The sequence below is a fragment of the Physeter macrocephalus genome, chromosome 3 (genome assembly GCF_002837175.3).
Source record: "Physeter macrocephalus isolate SW-GA chromosome 3, ASM283717v5, whole genome shotgun sequence".
NCBI classification, from domain to species: domain Eukaryota; kingdom Metazoa; phylum Chordata; class Mammalia; order Artiodactyla; family Physeteridae; genus Physeter; species Physeter macrocephalus.
The window spans coordinates 240,065-267,030 of NC_041216.1; the positions used below are offsets into that span (position 1 = coordinate 240,065).

Consider the following 26,966-nt stretch of genomic DNA (forward strand, 5'->3'; position numbering starts at 1 on the left):
AATAATAAAGGAACTGGAGGATTACCATATCTTTTCTAATGCCCCCCGCCCCCCCCCGGATGGAGCAGCAGGGAGCCAGTCAAGCATCAGCAAGAGGGTTTCACAGTGGGTTCTGATGACCCTAAGGGGCCAGTGTGATAAGAGCAGGGCCACATGGTAAACGCCAAAGGCAGAGCCCCTCTCTGGCCCTAGGCCCCATAGTATTTGGAAAGCAATCATATCCCTTGGTTTAGAGCCCACAGGCAGGACTGGGGTTGGTGGTGGTGGGGGGGCTTCCTTAAAGAGGCCCCCTTGCATTCACGAAGCTGAAGGAAGTTTTGATTTGGTTGAAAAAAAATCCCATTCCTTTTTATGGCCTGGACATAATTGGCTTTTCTCTATTGGCCATCAGTGATGTCATTCTGACCCTCATAAAGAAGGGGAAATCACACCTGTGGACTTGATGCATAAAATTTCATTGGGCAGCAGTAATAAGCATGGCCAGATGATGTTTGGGCAGTTGAGGAGCTCTGTGCCCAGTGATCCCAGCTGCCTGGAGACCTGGGCACCATAAACCTGCCTGCACGTTCATGCCCGTAGGCTAGTCCAGGGCCCACTGCCAGTGGCTCTTTCCCTGGGATCAGTATCTGGTAGGAACTCACAGCATTCAGGCCCTTTGTGCCAGGGTGACTTTTGCCTTTTTCTTTTCCAGATTGGTGGAACCATGTACCCACTGGTACCCACTGACCCTAGCCTTAGGCTCCTAAGAACCGTGGACCCAGGTGTGACCTTGAGCACTGACCACCATGCTACCTGCCCCTCTAAAGCCCCAGACCTTGCCTTCCCAGGGACTGCAAAGACTGCATCTATATGATTGATGCCTTGTATAGTCAGAAGACTTAGATCCCATTTCTAGTTCTGCCCTTGCCTTGTTGTCTGATTAAGCAAATCCTTTTTCTTCTCTGGGCATCAGTTTCCTCTTTTATGAAGGGGTGACAACTCCTCTAACCTACCTTCCTCACAGGGTTTCTCTTGGGGCTCTCTAAGCTGGGCTAGGGTTCTGTCATAGAAATGTGTAGCTGTCTTCCCACGAGGCACCTGGGAGTTCAAGTTCTGGCATATGGCTCTGTGTCTCTTGTGAAGATAGGCCTGGGTCCTGCTATAACTGTACTGCTTGTATCTTGAAGTCACATAGCTAGGACCTCCCATTAGCTGGAGGACTCAACAACCTGAATGCCTGTGAGTCTGCAAACAGCATGTGTACCTGCAAGTGACCAGGGCCCCGAGTGAGAATGATGATCCCGCCTCCCTCTGCTTCAGTCAGCCAGGGGGCCCAGGAAGCACTCTGGATGCTGCTGAGCCATATCTGAAGCTGAGTCTCCAGCCTGACAATCTGTCTAGTCTGTCTTCAGTGCGGCCACTCTGGTATAGGTCCTCCACCAAGAGAAACAGGCAGGATCCTACTGAGCTAGACCCTTCCTACCTGGGTAGAGAAGCCTACAGCTGATATCTGGCTTTGAAATCCTGCTGAAGAGGGAGCCCCTCCCTCTCCCAGGACCAGCCAGCCAAAAGCACTCCTGGCCTGTGTCAACTAAAAGAATCAGAGGGTTCTGGGCTTGGCTAAGGGAGAGTATGATAGGTGACCCAGGACCCTTGCCTTTTGCTGGCCAGTCCCCTAACCTGCTTCTTTGCAGATTCTGGTGCTTCTGGTGGCCCCCTTCACTCACAGGTCTTAATATGATTTTTCAAAAATAGCTGACCTGAGCAAGCATTTCACAAACACCAAGGATAAGGAACATGAAAGAAAAATTGAAGGGAATAAGAAAATTATCCAGACATTACAGTTCTGCTTCTTAGGCAACCACATTCTAGTTCCTAAAGCTACCTTTCATCTTTCAGAATCTTGCCTCATTTCCTTATAATCTTGGTCCTTGGTTCCCACATGGGGACATCCTACCTGGATACCCCTTCATCATCTTGGCCTCAGCCAGAATTTCCCTCCCAGGAAATTGACTGGTTGTAGTTAATGTCACTGTGCCACCTGGGTGTTGAGAGGAACCTTCCCTTGGAAAGGTGTCTCAGGTCTTAGAAAAGTAAATCCTTAACTCTACCACCTGAAACATGGGCACTGACTTCCAACTAGTGTCTGTCAAATAATTGAAGAGGAATGGATGGAAGGCTGACTGCCCTAACACTTTCTAGGGTAGAAACAAGTCATTTCGACTGGATTCTTTTTGCCAAGCCTCCTAAAAAAGGAGCTTGTACTTGTGATCTCCACTTTCTTATCTCTTCTCACTCTTCAACACATCGCCTGCTGCCTTCTGACCCCACCAGCCCACCGATGCCAAATTCATTGGGTTTTTCTCAGCTCTATCTTGCTTGACCACTCTGGCATTTGACACTAATGACCTGCTTTTTAAGCTGAAAAATCAGTTATAAATATTCCAGAAAGGGTAAGCCTGCTTTCATCATCATTTAGGTTGACCACAGGTGATGTGAAGTGGGGTCCAAAGAGCATGTGTGACCTTGGCTATCTGATACCCTGAAAAAGGTCCAGGAGCCTTGCCCTCTGGACATGGAGGTGGGTTGGATGAGTCCCGACTCATGGTACATTATCTCCTACAGAATTCTCGAAGTTGCTGAGGCTATGCGACCTGGAGAAGGGAACTCTGAGGAAGCTCCCTAGGCTCTCAGATCTTGGGAGGGTTCTGCAAGGAAGACAGAGAGATAGAGGTCTCATTCTCTGTAGTTTCTAAAGACATTTCTCAGACTCATGGGTGGAAGTTACAAGAGACAGATTTTAGTTTAGTATTAAGGAAGGCTGTTCTGAGAATTGAAGGAGTCCAAAATTAGAGCCAGCTGCTGTGTGTAGTAGTGAGTTCCTTGTCTGTGGTGACGGTCTGGTAGGGGTGGCCTGGTTTCATTTGAGCTCAACAAAACTTATGATGCATTAGCCTGGGCCCTCTGCTCATCTCATTCCACACTCTTCCCAGGTGATCTCGTCTACTCTCATGGCTTTAATTTTACTTAAATTACATTAATGACTTAGCAATTTATATCTCCAGTCCCTACCTGTCTTTAAAACTGGATATCCATCTGCCTCTTAGACATCGTCCCCACTGCCACATGTCTCCTAGGCACCTCAGACTCAACAGATGTTGAGTGCTTAGCACACGTCAGGTGTATATCTAAAGCTGCATTCCCAAACTCATGCCTTCATCCGGTGGGGTGGTAGGGGCGAGGCAGTGGGAGCAGTGTACCCTGGTTCAGGGAGACACCGTATGAAGAAAGTTTAAAAACAATAATGAAATTGACTAGCATGAAGCGAGCCAAGCCACACACCTCTGAATTGGGTTCTACTGCTTTCTCTCATTGGGCCCCACATCCCATTCGGTCACCAAGGCGTCCTTTATATCTTTTCCTGTTGCTGGCTCGCTGTCTCTACGGCTACTGTCTAGTCTCCTGGCTACTAGGCCTTTTTTTTTTTTTGCTTTTTTTTTTGCGGTACGCGGGCCTCTCACTGTTGTGGCCTCTCCCATTGCGGAGCACAGGCTCCGGACGCGCAGGCTCAGCGGCCATGGCTCACGGGCCTAGCCGCTCCGCAGCATGTGGGATCCTCCCGGACTGGGGCACGAACCTGTGTCCCCTGCATCGGCAGGCGGACTCTCAACCACTGTGTCACCAGGGAAGCCCCTACTCGGCTTTTTTAGTGTATTGTTTTTGTTGACCCCAGAACAATCTTTGTAAATCACAGCTCTTCTGAGGCTCTCTGTTGCCTGTGGCCAAGCTCCTCTTAGCAAGAAAACTCCATGATCTTCCCCAGCTGATATTTCTAGTATCCTCCACCATCCTTCCATGTACCCCAATGCTGCAACTTAAGGGTTTTTTTAAAGTTTATTTATTTTTGGCTGCCTTGGGTCTTCGTTGCTGCGCATGGGCTTTCTCTAGTTGCGGCAAGGGGGGTGCTACTCTTCGTTGCGGTGTGCGGGCTTCTCAGTGCAGTGGCTTCTCTTGTTGCGGAGCACGGGCTCAAGGCGCGCAGGCTTCAGTAGTTGTGGCTCACGGGTTCTAGAGCGCAGACTCAGTGGTTGTGGCGTGTGGGCTTAGCTGCTCCGTGGCACGTGGGATCTTCCCGAACCAGGGCTCGAACCCATGTCCCCTGCATTGTCAGGCGGATTCTTAACCACCGCGCCACCAGGGAAGTCCCAACTTAAGCCTTTTTATCTCTTTCTTTTATTATCCATTCCATTGAAAAAACTGTGAGCCCCTTATGTGCAGGAGTTAAGTCTTACTTTTTGAGGCCTAAGTGACTGACTGTTATTGTGAAACATCAGTAAGTGTTTGGCTGAATGGATTTGTGTGGGCGAGACGGCATCATCAGCTGGAAGGGGAGATAATTTATAATTATAATTTAAAGAAAAAACAAGAACAGGTTCTTGGTTTAGATTCTGACTTTTTTTTTTTTTTTTTTTTTTTGTGATACACGGGCCTTTCTCTGTGTGGCCTCTCCCGTTGCAGAGCACAGGCTCCGGACGCACAGGCTCAGTGGCCATGGCTCACAGGCCCAGCCGCTCCGCGGCATGTGGGATCTTCCCGGACCGGGGCACGAACCCGTGTCCCCTGCATCGGCAGGCGGATTCTCAACCACTGCACCACCAGGGAAGCCCGTAGATTCTGACTTCTTTTTAGCCCTATGTATGGTCTCTTCTCTATCACAGAAAGCCTATTGCTTGAGACTTAAATGTGAGCCGAAGCCCCTGCCCAACTATCTCTAAATCACATGCTCTTCCTCTCTCTCCTCCTGTCTTACATCTCTGCCTCTCTGTGTAACAAGATGACGACAACATCCTGGTGCATTGGAAAGAACATAGGCTTTGGAGTGAGACAGACCTGGGTTCAGTTCTTGGCACTATCATGTTTTAGCTGTGGAATCTTAGGTAACCCCTCTGAATCTTTTCCTCATCTATAGTATATACAGATCTACCCACCTCACAGCATCTCTCTGAATTAACGTGAGAATGTAAGTAAGACACTTAGCATGTTGTAGGCCATCAGCAAGCAGTGCGGCTGATATCATTTTGAATAGAGTCTCCAGGTTCTCACAGTTGGATCTGAGGGCTGCATCTGGAGCCTAGTGTCCAGAGTGCTGGAGGTGGGGTGCCTTTCTTGGGTGGGGTAGGACCCATGGCTAGTGGGTTAGCCTTTGAGGTCACTTTGTCTTATAGACTATTGGATTTCCTGTTTTAAGACTCCGTACCTGGGACATGGGTGCTCAACTTGTTCTCTCCTCCCTTTCTTCAGGCTCCCGGGCCAATGCCAGTACTTGGGCTTGCCAGTGGCAGATTACTTCAAGCAGTGGATTAATCTGAAAAAGGTACTGTGTCTGAGTCCCGCTCCATGCTTCCTCTGGTTCTCCTTTGCCTCAGACCACCCCCATCTCTTGCTTTCTTTTCTCATTGCTGTTTTCATCTTGTTGTCCTCATCTCTTTTCTTTTCTTCTCTTTTCTCAGTACCCTTCCCTAGCTAATGTGTGCTGGAAGGTTGTGGTTATTTCTGGGAGTGGGGAGCTGCTTGGGGGACCAGGCTGCCGGGTGGAGTTTGACACTGCCCTCCTTGGTGTTAACCCAGATGTGCAGAGAAGTCCCAATTAAGGGTAGTTTCCAGGTTCTTGCTTGGAGCTCCACCTCTGGGCCGAGCTGCATTGCCTCTGGGAGGGAGGTGGTCCTAGCTCAGCCTCTGGGAAAGTATCATGAGTGATCATGAGTGTGGCCTCTGAGCCTCCTGACTGGCCCTGGTATCTCCTTCGGGTTGGGAGGCAGAGTTGGTTCAGGCGGGCTTTGGTCCTGTCTAGCCCCAGCCGAGCCTGCTCATGTGGGAAGGGCTGTGGACACTAGAGCCCACTTCCCTTTGAGCATGGGGGAAGAGACTGGCACTCATGTAGCACTAAGCACCTGGGGAGTGGGCGCTGAGGCTGTGGGCTGGGAGGGACCCCATGTAGCTAGGAAAGTGGGCCTGGCAGAGAATGAATCTCCCAGAAAACTGTACTCTCCTAGTGTGTGCTGTCCTTCCTAGGTAAGCACAAGAAGGGAGGTGTAGGAATAGACTCTGCAGACCCCTGCTCTGATAGGATCCTGGCTCTAGGAGGCCCAGGCCACTAGGGAGACTGACTCCCATTAATCCCTGTGATGTAAGGGCAACAGACCTGGGGCAGCCCCAGGAACCCCATGCCCTTCAGTGACTCCCAGGAAGCTCAGAAAAGAGAGACACACGAGAGGTCGGAGTAGTGGCTCCCGGGGGGCCCAGAGAAGGGAGAGGTCATCGGAGGCTCAGGCTGGTATCGTGGGGATTTGGGTCTTGAACTGGGCATTCAAGGGAGGTGTGGGATTTGGATCTGAGGAGGAGAGGGGGCTTCGGGGCAGGGGGAGCAGCGTGCCTTTGGTGTGTGTGAGGGCTGGAGCTAAGTGAGCATTTGGAGGAGCACTGGAAGACAGTGACCGTGGACTTTGTTCCGTACGTCTCAGGGCGGCCACTCTCTGTGGCAGTGTGTGTGAACTCCTTTGCTTTTCCCTGGTGTACGGGTCCTTTGCCCTCTGGCTTGTCTGTGCTTCGACCCCTCCCCACCTCTCCTGATGATCTCCCTTGCAGCTGAACAACAGCTGCTTACTACCTCCCAGCTTTGGCTGAGGAGGCCAGGCTCTGTCCTGCCTTCAGGCCTTGGCCTATGGCCTTCCCTCTGAAGCGCCCCCAGTCATCTTCATCGGGCTTATTCCCTCTCCTTGACGATTCAGCTCAGGTCTCACCTCCACTGAGAAGCTTTGCAGTAGAACTCTTGCCTTGAGGCTCCTTGACACTCTGGATATCAGTGATCTTCGAGGGTTGAAACTGAGTCTGTGTGTTTCCTTGCAGATGTGTCCATCCGAAGCACAAAGACTGAGTCTGGTTCCTCTCTGTGTCCCCGGTGGCTAGATCAAGGCTAGGTGCAGAGTGTGTGCTCAGTGAACAATTGCTGGCTGGCTGACTGATCTCTGAGAGCTGGCTCCAGAGAGGCCCTCTCACGCGGGCCTTGGCAGGGCTACGCGTGTGGGTGTGGCCAGGCCTGTGCTCCTGGAAGACGGCGTGCCAGCTGTCAGAGTGCATCTGAGGCTGCTTGCTGGCCTCGGCAAATGCAATGTGAAGGCCCCACCAAGCGAGGCAGGCGCTGACCATGAACAATTGCTCTGTGAAATTCACTAGACTTTTTGGTGTATGGATAACTCACTGCCTCTAGCTTCCTTGGCAGAGAGGCAGGAAAGCAGCCGACCCGTGTGATAACATTGCCACTCGGGACTACCTCGGTGCTGCTGGCAGTGGAGCCGGCTGTGCTGAGCCTGCTCAGCTTGCTTGTCTGCCAGACTGTGCTGAGCCATGGAGCGGGGAGTGGGTACCAGTGGAAATTGAGGACTCTGTGATCGCCTCTTGGGAGGTAGACTGAGCAGGTCTAAGAAGAACCAGGGGTCTCACCCCTTCCTCTCTGCCCTACAGCCACATTGTGTTCCAGCTGTGCTTAAGGGCCTAGCAGGAAAGATGACCGAACTCCAGTCCTTGCCAGGAGCCATGCAAGACAGGGAGGCTGCAGGGCCCCAGAGGTCCAGGCACATGGCAATCTTTCCGATCTTTATACTGCATGACTTAGTGCAGGTTGCACAAAGATTCCTGCACCCTTAAAAAGAGCAATGCTAAAAGCTAAGCCGGAGAGGCCATTGCCAGGGTTGTGGGAGTACCATGTAAAAGCCTCACTCCTGCCTTCTGTCCCCATGTGGGACCCAGGCCCTGGCTGTCTACAGGCTCCTCTCCCATCCTTGATCTTACTTTGTCCTACCCCCTTCCCTTCCTCTCCTCTCCTCAACCCCCCAGCAGGGCTTTGCCCCGTGAAAAGAATGGGGAGGGTCCTGGTCTGCTTGGCCGCCTAGACGTGCTGAGTGAGCACCTGGGACTGAGGTCACGGTCTGCACTGACTGACTAAGGCCTCCAGTTTGAGAAGAGGCAGAATGTTATCTTTCAGCTGCCCTCTCCTGTCCAGAGGCGGTGTGGGCTGCGTCAGGGAAGGACAACTTTTCTAGGGCCAGGTTTCCACATCTTCCGTCTCCACCTACTTTCCTTGTAGCAGAGAGGAGCAAGCCAGTGTTTGCTGACATTTGGAATGTCATTGAATGATCTAAACTCTCATTGAGCTGTCAGCTTAGAGAGGACTTGGGGCCCTGCTTCCAGCGGCCTCCAGGAGATCAGAGCTGTCACTGAGGGGCCAGAAGAGTATACACACACACACACACACACACACACACACACACAAATATACACGTGTACTCATGTGAATGAATACACTCAAGCGAGCATACCCAAAATTGTATGTGTGTATCCATACTTGGATACATGTGTATACACAGTCACCTACAGAAATATCTGAAAATATACACAGACATGAATGTGTTTATATATACATATTCATAAAATGTAAGGGCACATGCACATGTATTGATGCACACATCTGCATCAATAAGCAAAATATTTTTGAGTGCCTTCTGTGTTCCAGGTACTGTGCTGGGCCCTGGGGGGATTAACAGAAGAGATGGATGTTAAACAATTTCAATTGTGTTATAACACTAAAAAGTTCAGAGTCATGGAATCACATCACAAGGGGACCTGACTTAGTGGGGTGGAGGGAGGAGGGGAGTCTAAACTGAGACCTGGGGGATGAGCAGGAATTGGCTAAGCAGAGAACCACGCGTGGCAAGGCCCTGGGGTGAAGAGAAGCCTGGCAGCTTCATGAAACTAGAATGTAAGTTCTATGGGGGCCACAGAACTTTCGTCTCTTCTGTTTACTCTTCTGTCTTCATCACTTTGGATTGTTCCTGGCACACAGTAGATGTTTAATCATTCTTTGTTGAATGAGTGACTACCTGAAGCACAGTGAAAGTGGGGAAGAGAGAAGGCTGACATAAGATGAAAGTGGAGGGGAGTCTGTAGACCAGACTTTAGATTTTGATCTTTATCCTTAGGGCGAGGGGAAGCAATTAAAGGGTACTGAACATAGGAGAGGCATCATCTGATTTGCATTTTGAAAAAAGTCTCTCTGGCTACAGTGTAGAGAGAGCTAGGAGTAGATATAGGGGACCAGTACTGGTTTTTCTTAATGGGGCTATAGTTGGCGTGTTGGGATAGGGCACATCATCATGTGGGCAACATTGCTGAACTCGCAGCATCCCCAGTCCCTGTTCATTGAAACCAGTGGTGCACCTCTCCAAGTCACTGTGGCAACTAAAAATGCCACCTCCCCGCCGACAGACACATACTTTTCTGGTGGCCTGGATGGTGTGGGAGTGGGGAGGTACCGTCCCTGGTTGAGAACCAGAGAATTGGACCATTCCAAGTGAAAGATGATAGCTACTGGGATTAAATTGTTAGCAGTGGAAATGCAGAGAAATGGACTGAATCTGGAGTGTTAAGTGGTACAGTCAGTTCTGCTGTGATGCAACATATACCTCCCCCCAGATCACCATGCTGTGGAAAGTTGTGCAACAGAAATGGGGTTAGGTGCACAGTACTCACAAACTTCGTCAGCGACACATGAAAAATTATGGGAATCTAATAAAATAAAAATTATGGGTAGCATGATTTTACACGTATTAAATGGTTAAGAGATACATAAATACTATGTTAAATATGGCATTTTACCTTGAAAAAAACTTGAAGTTTGCTTGTGGAAATGGGCGTGAGAAGGGTTGTAGCTTGTGAGTTATTGTGAAGTGGCGGAAAGAGAATTCTCTGAAATCAGAGATTGTAATCAGACTGTTGTGGCTTGTAGCACATGTGGCGGTCCAGGTAGCTGGTATATGTTTGAGGTGTACGCATGTGTCATTTTGTTTATTCTTACACAGCTCTGTTCAGCTGGGTGTAACTTCCTGTGTTTATCTTGTATTGCTTAAGGACAAAGTCTCACAGAAATGCACAATGTGCGTTATGCTAAATCGTTCCCTAATACTTCAGTTGCACTGGAACAAATTTGCTCTTTCAAAACGAGTGTTGCAGCAGAATTGACTGTACAATAGATTGGAAATGGTGGCCGACTGGCTGTGAGGGTTGAGGATGAAGGAGAAGACCATCATGACTCCCAAGGTTTAAGATGTAAGCAACTGGGAGAGTTGGAATGCATTTACTGAGATAATGGAAGGAGGAGATGTTTGGGGATTGGAAGAGATGCTGAATTCACTGTGGGGCATGTTGCGTTTAGATGCTTTTGAGACAATCTTGTGAAGCTGTTGGGAAGGTATTTGAATATATAGGTCTGGGGCTCAAGGATAAGGTCAGGATAAGAGATACAGATTTGGGGGCATTATTGGTATGTGAATGATAATTGAAGCCATGGGAATGGAGTGAATAAGATGAGAAGAAAAGAGAGCATAGGACAGAACACTGGGAAATACCAATGTTTGATACATAGAGGAGGAAGAGTTAGAACTGGAGAAGGAGGAGGAGTGGTCACTAGTAGTAATAGTAATATTTCTTATTTAATGATTGCATTTCGTGTGCTAGATCTGTTGTGTCCAGTATAGTTGCCACTAGCCACCTGTAGCAATAGAGCACTTGAAATGTAGCTGATATGACCGACGAACAAATTCTAAATTTTATTTAATTTTAATTAATTTAAATGTAAGTTAAAAACTTTCAAGAAGAACTTTTCAGTATATTTAGAACACACTGGGTTGGTAAATCTGCATTTTCAGCTGTTAATTGTTTAAAGTCTCAATACAGATCAGGTATCTCTGATGAAGATTTAGCATCTCAATTGAGATGTGTCATAAGTGTAAATTACACACTTAGTATGAAAAAATACAAAATACCTCATTAATAATTTTTTTATACTGAGTCCCTATTGAGATGGTAATCTTTGGATATACCAAATTAAATAAAACATATTCTTAAAATTAATTTTATCTGTTTCTTTTTACTTGAGATGGGCATTCAATTCATAACTTGCTTATGTGGCTCACGTTATGTTTGCGTCGGACAGTGCTGTGCCAGACACTGTACTCATTATCTAACCCATTATCTAATCTTCACAGCCCTGCACAGTAGTTACTATTATTTTTTGCATTTTAAGGTTGAGAAAACTGAGGCACAGTGATGATGAAATTTGCTCAGTGTCTTACTTTGGTGCATGGCAGAGCTAGAACTTAAATTTAGTTTTGCCTGACTCTGTGCTCAAGAGAGTAAACAGTAAAAAAGAGAGGGTAAAAGAATGGTAGAAGAAGAGGTAGACCAGGAGAGTGTGATGCCATAGACACCAAGAGTGTCTTCCAAAGAAAAGGACTGGTCTGCTCAGAGCGAGCCACATAACGTAAAGACTGAAATATGAGTGCCAGACCTGGGCTCAGGGACCTTGGTGACTCTGGTAAAACCTCTTGATGGCATGATAGGGATAGGAGCCAAGTTGAAGTGAATTGGGAGGTAAATGAGGAGACAGAAATTTTTTTTTCAGAAATGTGGTTTTGAAGGAGAGAGAAAGAGTAAGGGCTGTGGTGGGGCAGCTGTGGAGTTGAGGCAGGTTTTGTGGGTTTGTTTTTTTTTTTTTTTTTTTTAATGCGGTACGCGGGCCTCTGACTGCCGTGGCCTCTCCCGTTGCGGAGCACAGGCTCCGGACGCGCAGGCTCAGCAGCCATGGCTCACGGGCCCAGCCGCTCCGTGGCATGTGGGATCTTCCCGGACCGGGGCACAAACCCGCGTCCCCTGCATCGGCAGGCGGACTCTCAACCACTGCGCCACCAGGGAAGCCCAGGTTTTGTGTTTTAAGGTGAAAGATATACGTGCTCGTTTGTACATTAGAGAAGGAAGGGTCAAAACATAGGAGTGAGAGAGGTCTCTGAGAAGGTGACAGGAGATGGTATGGAAAACCCAGCTTCTTGACACTGGCTGTCTTCAGGAGGACGGTCCCCTCTTCCGTCATTATGGGGTAAGGAGAGGAAGATGGGTGCAGACAGATGCAGGTAGGCTTGTGCATTTGGTGATGACAAGTAGTAGTTCCGAGGCTTTTGTTTTTCTCTGTGAAGTAGATCAGTCATTTGCTGATATCTAATAGGGGAGGGCTGGGAAGGTTTGCAGAAAGTGGAAAAGGATTGCTGTACTTTTAGTAAAGAATAGCAATATGAGCTTACTTGAGAAGTATAGTCGGATTTCTAGGCAGTGGTGCGGGTCCAGTTGATGTTGGTGACATTAATTCACAGTGGAACCTCTCTGTTCAGTTGTGTGGCTTTCCTTTAGCAAAGCTCAGCTGCCTGGCTGTGGGCATGCAGAAAGCAGACATTTAGATTCATACACAGGAGAGATTTTCCCAAGCGGCGTGATGAAAGGAACAAAGGAGTTGAAGATATTGTCAAGACAGTGGTTGCCAAGATGGACTGTGGGATTTAAGCTGGATGTTGAAGGAAATGAAGACAGCAGGGGGCCTGACGGATATGGAAAAAGTAGATTGGTCCCAGTAAGATGGGGAACAGGTATACCGGCTATAGTTGAGCATACCAGATGAAAGGATAAGAGATTATGGTTGGAAAGTAGCATGTCTGAATTAGTGATTTCAGAGATGGGGCAGATCTAAGTGTTGGCAGGCTCCAAGGTGTGCCCATGGGGGTGGGTAGCTAAGATTGGGTGGAGGAGAATGTTAGTGTAAATAAGAGGTCAAGAAATGGGTAGGTCCAAAAGGATGTGAGTATATGGATATACACATGCACACATAGTATGTATATATTCACTGCATACGCAGGACACATAGGTATAAATGTATGTATAAATGCATGCCTCCACATACATGATCCATGGACAGTCAGACCAAGCCATGCAAGTACGTGCACATACACTCACAAATGGTCTGGAATTCCCTCTGGTGCCTGGGCCTGTTTGGATGGGCTTTTGGGGAAGCAGGCAGGCAGCAGCCTTCGGAGGATTCTGAGTCAGTCCTGGCAGATAGGGCTCAGCCAGTCATGCTCAGAAGTTGTAGGGTTGGAGGTCACCTAGAATTTGACCGACCCAGATGAACCAGGGTGTGAAGATTGCTGCTCCACTTTTCCTCTGCCATCTGTGCTATGCGCCCTGCTACAATATCTGCGTGCCCTGAAGGGGATGATGGGGTTGGGACCAGCTGTGAAAGAGGGAGAGGAGACCTTCTTGGGTCCCTCCAAGAAGCATTTCTGTCTCCCTGTCCCCTGGGAGCAGACAGCAGGAGAAACTGCTGAAGGGAGGGTTGGTGTCTACGACTGAGTACGACTTTTCCTGACCTTGGAGCGTTCAGAGTCCCAATCAGCACAGTAATAAATTAAGGGCTTATGGAGGAATAAATTCTCGGCCTTAATGAAGTTCTTTGCTGGGGGCCATAGGCAGGTCAGCAGGTCAGGATGGTGCAGATTGGAGGCTCCAGCAAGTGGGCTGAGCTAGCTGGGAAGCTGTCTGGACTGAAAGGGTCTGGAACTCTGCTGGTCAGGTCACTGTTTTGGAGCTGTGGGGATAGAGCTGCTCAAGTGATAGGCAGCCTGACAGAGGCTGGGACTCTTCATACAGTGGTGGCTGCATGGTGCCTGCCGCAGAGCCCCTTGATTGGGGCTATTTGGAAAAAACAAGAACAAAACAAAAATGAAAACCAAGAGAGGTTTGAAGATATAGGGGCCCTGCCAGGTGTTTGTTTTGTGTTTATTTTGGAGGGAGGAGGGCTTGCACTGAGAAGCTTCTGGACCACTCAGTGGTCAGGACGAGACTGGGGCTGTGGCGCAGATCTTTGGCATCAACCAAAGTACAGAGCGTTGTCCGTGGGGCAGTGGACACATGGGCTGCCATCTTGAGGGGAGCCAGCTCTGAGGCCAGGTAGATGAGGGCCTCTAACTGTCTTTGGGAAGAAATATGTGCAAAGAGAACAGGACACAAAAGCACCAGATATAAATGTGGGAGAGGCGGAGGCACAGGCACGGGACAAGGAGAGGCTGAGTGGGAGAGCAGCCCTGAGGGTTTGCCACTGGATTTGATGCTGAAGCCCTGGGAGGGGCCAGCTTGGGGGCTGGAGGCTTTGGATTGAAGAGCTGAAACTAGAACCTGGGCCTCAAGGCTCCACATCCTGAGCTCTTTCTCCTTTCATCCCATCCTCTGTAACATCTGCTCTTGGGAATGAGCTCTTGGGACGTAGTCCAGAGGTAGCAGAGGGACCAGTGCTATATTTGGAGTCGGGGCAGCTGGAGCTAGAGAGACTGTCTTCTTTCTTCTCACCTCCCTGCCCCCATGGTGTAGTGCCCTGCCTGGGCTTTTCCTTTAAATATGTCTTACAGCTGTCTGAACTCTGAAATTTCTTTCACTCCTTCCCTCGCCTTGTTAACATGTGTTGCCTTTGGGGTAATCAGGGAAAAAATATTATGTCCTTTTACAATTACCGGGTTTTGGAATATTAAAATGTCTCGCTGCATCGGCACTGTTATTTTGATTGGTATTCTAACCTTTGACTAGCCCATAAAGCGTGCCGCTCCTGAAGCCAATATTGCAGGACTGAAATTTAATTCCGAAATGATTCCAGATAATAGGGAGACAGATAATATATGCATGAAGGATATTATGTTTGGACTAACTGCAGCAGGGCCAGGGCTGGGGAGCTGAATAATAGCCCAGAGTGAGTTATAATCTGTGGGACAGAAATGCCTTACTGTCAGGGCCAGGAGAGGAACTCTTAAATCAAAGGCACGGGAAAGGGTGTGATTCAGTGTGCTTGTTTTGACAGGAACAGCACCGGAGCCAAGAGGGTAGGTGTGGGAGGCTGTGGCCCATCCTTCCTCTTGAGCACGGTACCCAGGGCCTGGAGGATCTAGCTCATTGCAGCATCCCTATCTTCATATCTCCTGTCTCTCTAACATTCCAGCCATATCAAACTTCTCGCTGCTCTTCAAATAGACAGGGCACTTTCACTTCCCTTTGCTCATTCTGTTCCCTTTGCTTACCTCGCCTTTCCCCTTTTAATGTGTTGGAAAAACTCCTGTTCATCCTTCAAAACCCTCTTCTGTGAAGCCTTCTCTGGTGTTCCCCCACTTCTGGTAGACATAGTTAATCACTTCCTTAGTATGACTTCAGTACTTTGTAATGAGTATATCATGTGGTCTTGTAATCATCTGCTTACATGCTTGTGCTTCCTACTAGACTGTGAGCTCCTTGAGGCCTGCTTACCACCCATCTCTGTATGTCCCGTGCTCAGCACTGGGCCTGGCACACACCGGGTATCAACAAGCATTCACTGAACCCATGCTGAGTATAAGGCTGGACTAATGAGCTCCAGAGTCCAGATGCCTATTCCCTTACCAGATTTCCCAGACAAATAGACTTAGAGAAGGCAAGTAATCTGTCTAAGGGCACATAGCCAGGAAGAGGTAAAGCTAGGATTTGAACCCACATAGGTGTTGTTCTTTTCCCCAGACCATGTATCCTAGGCAGGTGGACAGGGAAGGAGTTGGAGGCCAGGATAGGAAAGACAGAAACTCACTTCCCTGACCCCTTCCTTCCTTCCTTCCTTCCTCCCTCCCTCCCTCCCTCCCTCCCTCCCTTCCTCCCTTCCTTCCTTCCACAGCTGAGGACTTGGGTCCTCTTTGCTGGAGATGGCATTACTTCTTAACATTCATGGGACTCAAGACCTGGAAAGGATTGTGCCTCCTGTTCCCGCTAATGACCTTTAGACAGTTATTCCACACAAAAGGCACTTCTCCATTGTGAGTTTGTGACTAAGGATCAGGAAGGTACCTTGAGAAAGGTACTAAGTATGGTTTTGGAGAGCTCTTAGGGAGGTAGGCAGACAGAGCACACGGGGCTCTTAGTAATATCAGAAAACTTATCAGACATTCCCTTCCCCCTTGAGCACTTGATGGAACTTATATTTTGGGTGTATAGTGATAAAAGTACATAATAAAAAAAGCTACAATGAATTTGATTGGCTTTTAAATGAACTTGTATTTTCTTAATTACAATACTAGCTGCATAATCCTAGACAAATGGTATGGCTGTTATGTGACACTTCCCCTTCACTTAGTCTTCAGATGATGCTTGATGTGATGTGGCCCTGGGGATGTGGCTCACAGGCTAGAGACCATTGGTGCAAGAGAAAGAGTTTTGGAGCCAGATGAGTCTGGCTCAAACATATGATACTGCTACCAACTAGCTGTGTGATCTGGGGCAAGTTCCTTAACCTCTCTGAACCTATAAAAGGTGCCAATATCTGACACGTAGACTCTGAAGTCCGGTAGGCTTGATTTAGGATCTTGATTCTGCACTTCCTAGCTGTGAGGTTTTAGGAAATTCACTTAACTTCTTTCAGCCTCAGTATCAACCTCTGTAAAACAGGAAAAAGAATACCCACTCCGAGAGTTGTCCTGGGCATGAAGTGACAGCACTGTGCCTCTGCTGCTCCCTTGTCCTTGTGCTGACCACTGGAGACAAGATGACTAGGCTACAAGGGGAAAGGAGACAGGAGCTCAAGATAGACATATAAGCCTTTGTGGGCAGGAGCTAGGAAAAGGGGGTTCCTCCAGCAGAATGCAAGTGAGCACCAGGGAGGAGGAGCCAAATGCCACCCCTGGACTAGCTTACCCTCAGCTGACACTGAGGAACAGAACCCATCATCTCATGTCCTAGATTGCAGCCGCCATCAGCATGCCTGGCTGTCCAATAGAGTATGGAGTCACACTCACCTTTGGGCAATTCCTGGCTCTGCCACCTTGCTGCGTTATGACCTTGGACAAGCCACTTACCTTCTCAGAACCTCAGTTTCCTTGTTTGTAAAGTAGAGATAATTAGTAATAATAAACAGGTGCTGCTCTAAATGCCTTTTTATAAATTAGCTCAATCCTAAACAACTCTGAGATAAGTACTATTATTAGCCAACTTACAGATGAGGAAACTGAGGTACAGAGGTTAAGTACCTTCCACAAGGTTCAAGAGCCAGTGAGTGATGGAGTTACGCACCTGAATCTAGGGACCATGCCTGTAACTGATTTGCCCTGTTGCCTCCAGGGCAAAGGAGGGAGGAGTCATTTCACCCGGGGTGTGGGAGAGGCAGTCAACAAAGTTTCACTGAGGAAACTGTTGAGGTGAGCCTTGAAAGATGAGTGAGTTTTTAGGAGTCAAGTGGAAAGGGCATTCCAGGCAGAGGGAGCCCTGTGAACAAAGGCCTGGAGGGGAAGGAGCTTGCTGCATTGGGAAACTACAAACAGTAGTTTTCAGGTTTTGTAAGCTACTCATGTGGTCCAGCCGTGTGTATGCCTTTTAGCGGAGGAAAAGCAGAGAAAGCAAAAGCAAGTGAGCGCAGTAAGGAGCCATTTCCTGATGTCTAGAGTGGAGCCAACCTAAGCTGCCTTCTAAGAATGGGGCAGTGGCTCCAGAAAACTGCCATGTTTATGTCCAGGTGAGGGAAGGAAGAGCCTGTGGGCCTGGTGGATAGCAGGGAGGGAAAGAGGTCACCATGACCTGTAGCATTATTGTCTGTGGACAGTCTGAGAATACTTGGCCAGAAGACCTCAGTATCCTTACAGTAACATGTAGGAAATTGCAGAGTGAAGAATCAGTTAGGTCCTGGTTGCCACGCTTGTAGAAGAGTGCTGGTGCTTGGTGTGGGGAGGAGGGTGGCCTGGCGCCACCTCAGCTGGGGAGAGATGCTGCCTTGCTCTGTGTCGCTGGTGAGTGTGGCCACAAGGGGGAGGGGAGCGGGTGAGGAATCAGCTCAAGGCAGCTGGGTTTCTTTCTTCCTCGGTGAGGTTCCCTGCAGCTGCTACAAAATCGACCTCTACCCTGGCACCTTGGCGTTGCCTGCAGTGCCCTCCGTGGCAGGTCTTTACAACGAGGCCCGCCCTGGGTCTGTGTGCCCCTCGCTGGCTGCTGCTCAGTCTATGTCCTGTCAAATGACACACCCTCTTCGTCCTGGTCCCACCATGAGCCGCCTCTGTCTTTCTCTTGTGTCCTTGAGGAGGTGAATTCTGAGCTCGCTCTGGAGCAGGGGAGAGTGCTTCTTCTGTCCTGGGTGTGTTTGGAGCCTGGATTTAAACCTCAGCATCCGGACTGCAGAGCCCATACTCTCACCCTCGGGCCAGGGGCTAGGGCCCAGTGGCCCACGGTCCGTGCCTTTTGGTTATTTTGTGGGCTGGTCTCTCCCTGTGCAGGACCATAAGCCACTTGAGGCAAGGGACCAGATTTGCTGCTTCTCTGAATCCACAGAACAAGGCAAGCAGAGGGGACCTCAAGAGGCTCTTAGAGGCATAGATTACTATAGAAGAGCTGAGGGCCGTGTAGGGAAGAGGTGGACTTATCAGCGTTCAGTGTGAAGTCTGAGAGAGCCAAGGGAACCCTTAGTTACTTTGCCTTCTCCCAGGTTTGGTTTTGTTTTTTTCTTTCTTCCCCCTTTTTTTTTTCTTTAAATTGTTGTTGTTGCTACTCTGGACCCCAGAAACTGGGAGGAGTTACAGAAAAGGAGAGAAAAGGGCAAAGAGACTTCCTTGAAGGGAGGAGGTACAGCCCTGCCTCCCATCTCCCACATTCCATGCAGACCACTCTGGAAAGGCAGGTTTGACCATGTCTGTAGGTATCAGCAATAGAGCACCAACATATTGAGCCCCAGCTGGAGTCAACTTCTATGCTAGGCGCTTTCCACACATTATTACCACGTTTAGTCCTCGCAGCTACTCAGCAAGGCAAGGGCTATTGTCCCTATTTTATGGGTGCTGAAATAGAGACTCAGAGGCATTAAGAAGCTTGCCCAAGGCCACATGACCAGGATGTAAATCCAGGTTCTCGCCTTCCATGGCTTCCTTCTTGTCACTTGTCCCATAGCAGATACTACCTGAAGGCAGTTCCTCTGGTCTGGCCTGGGCTGGAGGCCTGGGCAAACACACACCGGCCATTACTAGCTGTATGGCCAGTGATGCAGTGGCTGGGGAAGGACAGGGATTGGCCTCATGCTCCAGTTCTCTTGGGAGTGACATCTATTTAATGGGGATCTGTCTGTGTATAAGAGAGTGCACCCATGTGAACATGCATGTCTATATGTGTTTAAAGATGTGTATCTCGTATCTCTCCCTGCAGGGAGGCTTGCATCTGTGCATACTCAGGTGTGTGCATGTGCCCACACATGGGAATATGGGGAGGGTATAGGTGTGGGCTCTGTGGTCTGACTCTGTCTGGAGGTGTGCAGATGCAGGCCTTGTCTCTAGAGGACAGCATGGTGCAATACAAAGAACCTTGGACTGAACTCGAAGCTGGAAGATAAAGGCATGGGCTCTGGTGTTGGGTCATTTGCCCTTTCGAAGGCCTCAGTTTCCTCATCTAACAAATAAGGAAGCTGAGTGAGGTGATCTTTCTTGTGGTCTCGTCTGCCTTTGCCATTCTGAGATCATTCATTGTACCTGAGGTTTCCTCTTTCTGCTCCCAGCAAAAAAATGTGATGGATGAAAGGAAGGAAAGAGAAGTCCCTCTTTGACCCTTACTTATTTTGATCTCTAGCCTTGGGGCTACTCCTTTACCCCATTGGGAAAAGTTGCGGGTCCAGTGAAGGCAAGGCATTGCCTGGCATCAAGTCAGGAGAGCTGGGGGCTCAGGTGTTGGGGAGGAGTTTGGACAGATGGCATCTGTCACAGTTTGGGGTGACCTGGGCTGGAGCTGAATGCCATTGAGGCTTTGGGCTTTTCCATGAGAATATGGGGTGAGGAGAAGCTTGTCTCCCTGCTTCTACAGGGGGTGAAGGGGGGACCTCTCAGTACCCTAAAGGTGGGGTGCAGCCCAGGCCCTTCCTCTGGCCTTTGACCCCTTTGTTGATTGTCTTGGCAGACATGGAGTGACGGCCAGATAGAGACCAGGAGAAGTAGCTGGATGTGTGTTCACATTCATATGGGAGTGTGCTGGGTCAATCAAGGTCTTTCTATGAGCTCACCTGGCCTGCTGTCAGCTCTCTTGAGGGAAGAGGGTTTTAGGGTTGAGTGCTTTAATTTTCCCTGGCTGACTCCTCAGAGCTGATCTGGTGACTCCTAGAGATGGGATCTTTTGTCTCAGTCTTCAAGTGGAATTGGAGCAGGGTTTTGTCTATTCTGTTCCATTAATTAGCCATCAGTTCCCTGAAATTTTGAATTTGGCTGGGTCACTAGAGGAGGAATGGGCATTGTGTGGACTCTCAGTGCAGCTGCCTCAGCGCTGGTGAGGGCTTCTCTCTCTGTTGGTTGGACTTAGGTCAGCCTGGACCTAGGCCCCAGGTAGCAAGTGACCTGTGCTCTGCCTGGGCCGGCACATCTCAATTAACATCTCACTTAACACCATTCCTCAACGAAGCCCTGTGCATCAGGGCATGTAGACTTGGAGATGAATCAGGTCTGGTCTCCACCTGTGCAGAGCTCCCCATCTAGCCAGGAAGATGGGTGGGTCAAGGTAGATGGGGAAAAATACAGTAGAGGTAATAAGTGCGGTGATAGGAATATGTGTACGGTATGTGTGAGTGTATTTTTAAAAAATAATTTATTTCGAATTCGCCTCTGTACTGAGTTGGAATTTACAAGAGAAAGAGTCAGTGTAATCATGACCATATGCTCATGTGTCCCCTTGCCTGTGCAACTCGGTAAGCTCAGGGCTACCTGGATGAGTGAGCCCCTGCTGCAGCCAGGCCTGTGACCTCTTCAAGGGTGTTAAAGCAGGGCCCTTGAGAGACCCTTGGCTACCCTACTTGGAAAAGAGGAGTGGCCTTCCTGGGGAGATGAGGTCCAAGCTAGCTGCTTAGGAAGTGCTTGTGTGTGGGTGTGGGCAGGTGTGCTTGTGAGCGTGCACAGGCATGAGCCCAAGTGTGCATATGGCAGCAGCCAGTGGTCTGTCCTCAGCCCCACAACCAGGTCTTAACTGTGCTAGGCTTGGGCTTGGCCCCTACTTGGCTGCAAGCAGGAGGGCAGGCTGCAGGCAGATCCCAGGGCAGCCCTGAGGCCTCCCCAGTGGTGTGTTTGCTGTGCCTAATTACCCGGCAGTTGTTTAACTATGCAAGCTGCATGCCTGCCTTTATTGCGCTGTGATTGCCGAGCTGCCTATGGGGAGTGTCATAAAAAGATACAAAATGCCCATTATCTGTCTGACGCCCTCCTCCTGGACTGTGGGTGTTTGTGTTTTATTTTATATTTATGGCTGGAGGGAAGCTCTGCAGGCAGGAGAGGGAGGGAAGGAAAGGGAGGGGAGGGGAGGCCTACAGGAATTGGGGGCTGGGAGACTGAGGAGCCCCCTTCTTACTGTAGTCAGCCATGAGCTGAAGGGCCCTCCCGACCAGAGGGGAGATGTGAAAATGGCAGCTGTCCAGGGTCAAGACAGGGTGCTCAGGAGATAAGGCCCAGATCTTCCCCTCCTCCTCCACCTGCAAGTCCTGAGTTTCTGTTTCCACCCTACCTGTGCTAGGTTCCCTGCGTGGAGGCCTGGTTCAGGGCAGTCTGCAGAGGGTTCTGAGAATGCGCTGTGGGAACAGTCTCATCCCTGCTCAGTTCTTTACTGGCTTTGATGACTCGGATTGCCTCCTGGCGCACCATGGCTGGCTTTGGGACAAACACCGTGGGCACCACCCCCTGCTCCTGAAGCCTTCCACCCCTACAGCTTCAGCTTCCCTTTTCTCGCCAACCACAGTGAAGTGTTCAGGCTACTCCTGTCCAAAATTCACTGGCTCTTAGGGAAACCTCCTAGACCAGGAGAGGGAAGGGAATTAATATTGATTTCAGCACCTGCCCTGTGCCAAACAGAACCTGTGTAAGGCGCTGAGGCAGAGATCAGAGATCAGACAGGGACCCTACCATTGAAGAGCTCACACTATGTAACCAGAGTGCCAGCTTCACAGTAGGTGTTCAATAAACATTTGTCAAGTCAAATGGGATTGAATTCAACATAGCCATTCATTCGTTCATTCATTTTATTTTCATTCAGTAAATGGCTATTGAGCACCTACTGGGCCAGGCACTCTGCCAAGCAATGGGGATAAAATAGTGAGCAAAATAGCAAAATCCCAACCCTTGCTGGTTATTTGAGTTTATTGGAAGAGGAATTTAAGGATTTTAAATCCTGGATATCTGACTCCAAAACCATGTCCTTGCAACTGTGATGTGTTATTTTCCATACCTGAACCATCAAACCCCAAGCTATCCTGTACTGATGATCTAACTTCTCTGCTTGAAAAATCTTGATGTCACTGAATGAAGTACAAGCTCTCTGGCCTGTCCTTTGAGACCCCCAAAGTACCTCTCCAACTATACCAAGATAGCCTGTGTGACCGTCCACTTCCAGACCTTTTTCACATTGGTTCCATTTGCATGAATGTCCTTTGCTTTATTCCTGCCCAGTGAGCTCCTGCTTATCCTTCAAGACCTAACTCCTTTATTGTCGCCTGTGAAGACTTTCCCCCTTTCCCATTGGGAACTTCCTCTCTCTTCAGACACCTGTATCAAGTGCCTGCGGAGCATGCGGGCACCGTGCTAGAGCTTTCCCTGGCTCTGTTCACTGCTGGTGAGCCTGCACTTCTTCTATCATACTGTATGTGTAAAAAAAGCTTTATTGAGATATAATTCACATACCATGCAATTCACCCATTTAAAGTGTTTCAATTCATTGTTTCTTGGTATCTTCACAGGGTTGTGCAACCATCATCACCATCTAAGTTTAGAACATTTTTGTCACCCCTAAAACACAGCAGTCACTTCCCATTTCCCCTCAAACACCCCAGCCCTAAACAACGACTAATCTACTTTCATCTCTATAAATTTGCCTATTCTTGCAATTCTGGGAATTTCTTATATGTGGCCTTCCGTTTCTGCCTTTTTTCACTTAGCATAATTTTCAGAGTTCATCCATGTTGTACCATGAATCAACACTTCATTTCTCTTTATTGTGAATAATATTCCATTGTATGGATATACCACATTTTTTAAAATTTTATTTATTTTATTTTTATTTATTTTTGGCTGCGTTGGGTCTTCATTGCTGTGCGCGGGCTTTCTCTAGTTGTGGCGAGTGGGGGCTACTCTTTGTTGCGGTTTGCGGGCTTCTCATTGCGGTGGCTTCTCTTGGTGCGGAGCATGGGCTCTAGGCTCACGGGATTCAGTAGTTGTGGTGTGCGGGCTCGGTAGTTGTGGCTCGTGGGCTCTAGAGCGCAGGCTCAGTAGTTGTGGCTCGTGGGCTTAGTTGCTCCACGGCGTGTGGGATCATCCCAGACCAGGGCTCGAACCCGTGTCCCCTGCATTGGCAGGCGGGTTCTTAACCCTTGCGCCACCAGGGAAGTCCCCACATTTTATTTATGTGCTCATCAGTTGATGGACATTTAAGCTGTTTCCACTGTATGGCTCTTAAATAATGCTGCTATGAACATTCGTGTTACAAGTTTGTTTTATTGTTTTTGTTTTGCAGACAGAAAGACGCTTGTCTGTCTCCTAGTAGATTGTGAGCTCCTGAGAGTAAGGGTCATTTCTATACTGTTCCCTGCTGTATCCCCAACACTTAGCCTATGATTGGCACTCAGTAAATGTCAGTAAGTGAATACGTCCATGCTTTCTAATTCTCTTTCCCCCTCAGGATATAATAGCAAATTGTGGGGACCTGTTTTAATCCCATAACCCACTCCGCTTGAGTATAACTGTATACTCATATCTGCCACCCATGCTGAAGCATAAGTTGATGCGTCAGTGTCCTGGAACATGTCCTTTTCATTCCACTGTTGGCCTTTCTCATGTAAGTCCTTCACCCAACAACAGGTGATCTGAGAAACTGAGTTGCCCCCATGATGGCAGATACAACCTCTGGCTAACTTGACGCTGAGGCAGAGACCAAATCCACCCTCCCCTCTTCTCCTGAGAAGGGGCCCTGCCTTGTTTTATGCACAGAGGGCTGAATCTGTGGGAGGACCCTGGAGGGAGTGTGGGGCTGGGTGGCCTCCTGGCTCTAGGCCAGGCTGGCTTTGTGAAAGCTCCAGATGCCTGGACCTCTGAGGAGGAGGAGAGGCTGCCCCTGCCCTTCCAGTCAGTAGCCCATATGAACCAAGTCTGTGGAAGAAAAGGAATTTCTAGAACCAACAGCCTCTAAGAGATTAGTAAAACCAGTATTTCTCTTTTCTTTGCACTTGGTGATCACCCTAATAGTTTGAGCCCATAATTAGAATTGGGCTTAATTAGGCTAATTAGGAGGTAGGAATGATGGCAGGAGGGCATGTGGAGATGCATCAGCGTGGCGGGCAGTAAATCTAGGGTTTTAAGAGGTTTCTTCCGTAATCAGGTGGTCTGGAAGGCTGCAGGGTGGCTGGGCCCCTCCCCTCCCTCCCTTCTACTCTCATCACTCCTTGAAGTGGCCTTCACACTTTGCCGTCCTCGTCCTCGATGCTGGCAGTGGCACTGGGATATGGGGGCTCCGGAGGGAGGGAGGAGACCCAACCCGGAGCTTCATTGCCTATGCACGCGCCGTCCAGCCTGGCGGCATGATTACCTTGCTGAGAAATCCGTCCAGGCGCAGGGCTGCTGATAGCAATCATTGATTAAGAGGGTAATTGTCCTGAAAATTCAGATTGATCAGAAGGCAGAAATGATAACTTGTGTAACTGTGTTTAAAGCCACGTCCTGTCAATAGAAGAGACTGAGATGTATCGCGCCAAGAGGGGGGGCAGAACGGATGGGTGTGTGCAGGCGGCCGGGCGCTGCCATCCTTCTCTCAGGGCTGAGCAGGATGTTTCTTGTCAGTAACCTGGACTATTGGAGATTCAATCACTTTTATCTCCCCCTCTCTCTCAATCCAAATGCCTTTTCATATTAGGAAATTAGAATCGGCCCTGCTCATCCAAGATTTATTAGCTCTGCTGAGCAGTCGCACTGAAGAGTAAATGATTTTGCTTTGCTGGAGCTTTTTACACATTAGGCCCCAACTTCTTCCATGCTCTGTGCCACTGGCTGCCTCGAAGAGTGGGCTCTAGAACCAGGCACTCAGAGAGTGAGCTTTTAAAGTCCGGTTTGGGGGGAGAACATCACTCGGGTCTGGCTTCTCGACCTGCCAGAGATCCTGTTGTGTCTGGCTGACTTTCTTCTATCTGACCTCCGACAGGTCCCTTACTGAGGTCTAGGTTGACTGTCTGCTGCAGGGGCCAAGCCTCTTGAGGGGATGAGGTTCACCCCTGAGTTGGATGGCCTGGTGGAGGCATACCTTGGAGGAGGCCCTGAGACTGTGTATTGGGTAAAGGCAGAGGATAGAGGGGCCGCTGTGACTTCTCTTCCTAGGGCCTGGGACTGTCCCACTGTCAGGGGTAGGGCATCTTTCTGAGCCCCTGGGGAAGCTGATTAGAGCAAGTTTAGGGGTGTCTGGGCCTGCTGGCTGCCTGTGTCTAGAAGGCTGCAGGCTTGACTGGCTGAGGCTCTCTGATCTGCCAGCAGTGGGGGCTCTTAGGGAAGGAAGGGCCTCTGGGCTCCATGCTTCTGGAGCTCTGCTGTGGCCTTGGCCTCGGAGGCAGTGTGGGCCTGTGTGCCAGCTGGACCTAGCCTGGTCCTGGAGCCCAGGGTACTGGTGGGCTAGGTTGGTTGTAGGGAGGACTGTTCTCCTTCAGTGAGACTGTATCATTCTCTCTCCTTCTTGCCCTCCGTCTTCAGCCCCTCACCTCCTTGGGTCACTTGGACCCGTGGACAAATGTCAGTTACTGTCACTATTTCAGCCTTCCCTATTGTAGGTGTTTGATCCTGGAGGCCTGGTAGAGCAGGTGACAGTGTGGACAGTCCTTCTGATATGGGGCTGAGGGAAGGTTAACAGAACTTCTGGATTTTTGGTGGCTGGGATATGATCCCTACTTTGCTCTTTGACTTGGCCCTATGAAGGCTCCTTTTCTCTGGACTTTCCCCAGGCAGAGATATAGCTGGACAAACCTGAGAGTTGGGGCTGGAGGTGATGGGGCCCCCAGGAGTGAATGGTGGGAGTAGGTAGCAGCCATTTTGATCCAAAAGGAGGGCTGTGTTTTGGGGCAGAGGGTAGAGGGAGGCTTTTTGGAGGAAAGTATCTGGCAGGTGTCTGCAAGATATTTCCTAGGAGGGATCTGCCTCTCAACAGATCACAAGGCCACCAGCTTTCTACTGAGGGTCTGCTTTGAGTCTTTCCTGTCCACTACCAGACTCTGTCCTTGGAGAAGCCTTGATTTTCTTGGAAGGCTCTTCCTGCTAGGCTGGATTGGGCAGGGCAGGCGTTCCTTCTGCATACGTGCACCCCATCCCCCGCCACGAGGGTCTGCTGAAGAAGAGAGTGGTCCAGGGAGCTTGGTGCAGCCCTGCCTCCCTCCACTCTGATGGACTGTGAAGGGAGTGGGTGCACAGGGCCGATAGAGTGTCCCCACGCAGAGTGCTTCTGCCTCTGCCTCTGAGCTAGGCTTGCCAGTTGCCTAGGAATACTTTGCAGTCCAGAGGGAGGGTCGAGCCTTGTTTGGCTTAGCCTTCTGCTAGGGCTAGTTCGGGCAAAGTCGAGAAAGAATGGAAGTGCCATGGGCAGCTTGGGCCTGGGACTAGAGAACTCAGAAGACGGACTCCCAGTGGAGTGAGGGAGACAGATAGTCGCTACAGGGTAATGTGAATGCTGTTGCCTTTCAGAGCCCCGAAGAGGGAGTGCCTGAATCCTCCTGGAAGAGCTCAGCCGGGCATCCAGAGGGGGCCCCTTGAACTGAGTCTGAGAGGAGGATGGGAAGTATGCTGTGGAGACAAGTCTGGGCAAGCATGTGGGCAGGGAGAACAAGAAGCATCACAGGTCAGTTGTGTTAGGGCTAGGGCTGGGGCCCAGTGGGGTTTATTGTCCCTGGCACACTTCTCCATCAGAATTTGGACGTATGGGCCACACCTTGGTTTTAGCAAGCTTGAGAGGTGCCTACTTTCACCATCTAGCTGAGCTGCTAGCAGCTGGGGGCCTTGGATTGGACCAGCTAGAGCCTTAGGTTGGAAAGATGT

The 26,966-nt window shown here is 49.5% G+C and overlaps 1 protein-coding gene across 6 annotated transcripts in view; it reads left to right on the forward strand.

The window, feature by feature from the left end:
• ERI3 (ERI1 exoribonuclease family member 3) overlaps window positions 1–26,966 on the forward strand; it is a 130,776-nt gene that overhangs the window by 63,003 nt on the left and 40,807 nt on the right. For 5 of the 6 annotated variants that reach the window (XM_007118089.4, XM_007118087.2, XM_055082424.1 and 2 more), the window contains one exon: window positions 5,281–5,353. The exons of the other annotated variant lie outside the window; for it this stretch is intronic. In XM_007118089.4, the coding sequence (XP_007118151.1) occupies window positions 5,281–5,353 (73 nt within the window). The remainder of the gene's footprint in view (window positions 1–5,280; window positions 5,354–26,966) is intronic. 6 annotated transcript variants of the gene reach the window in all.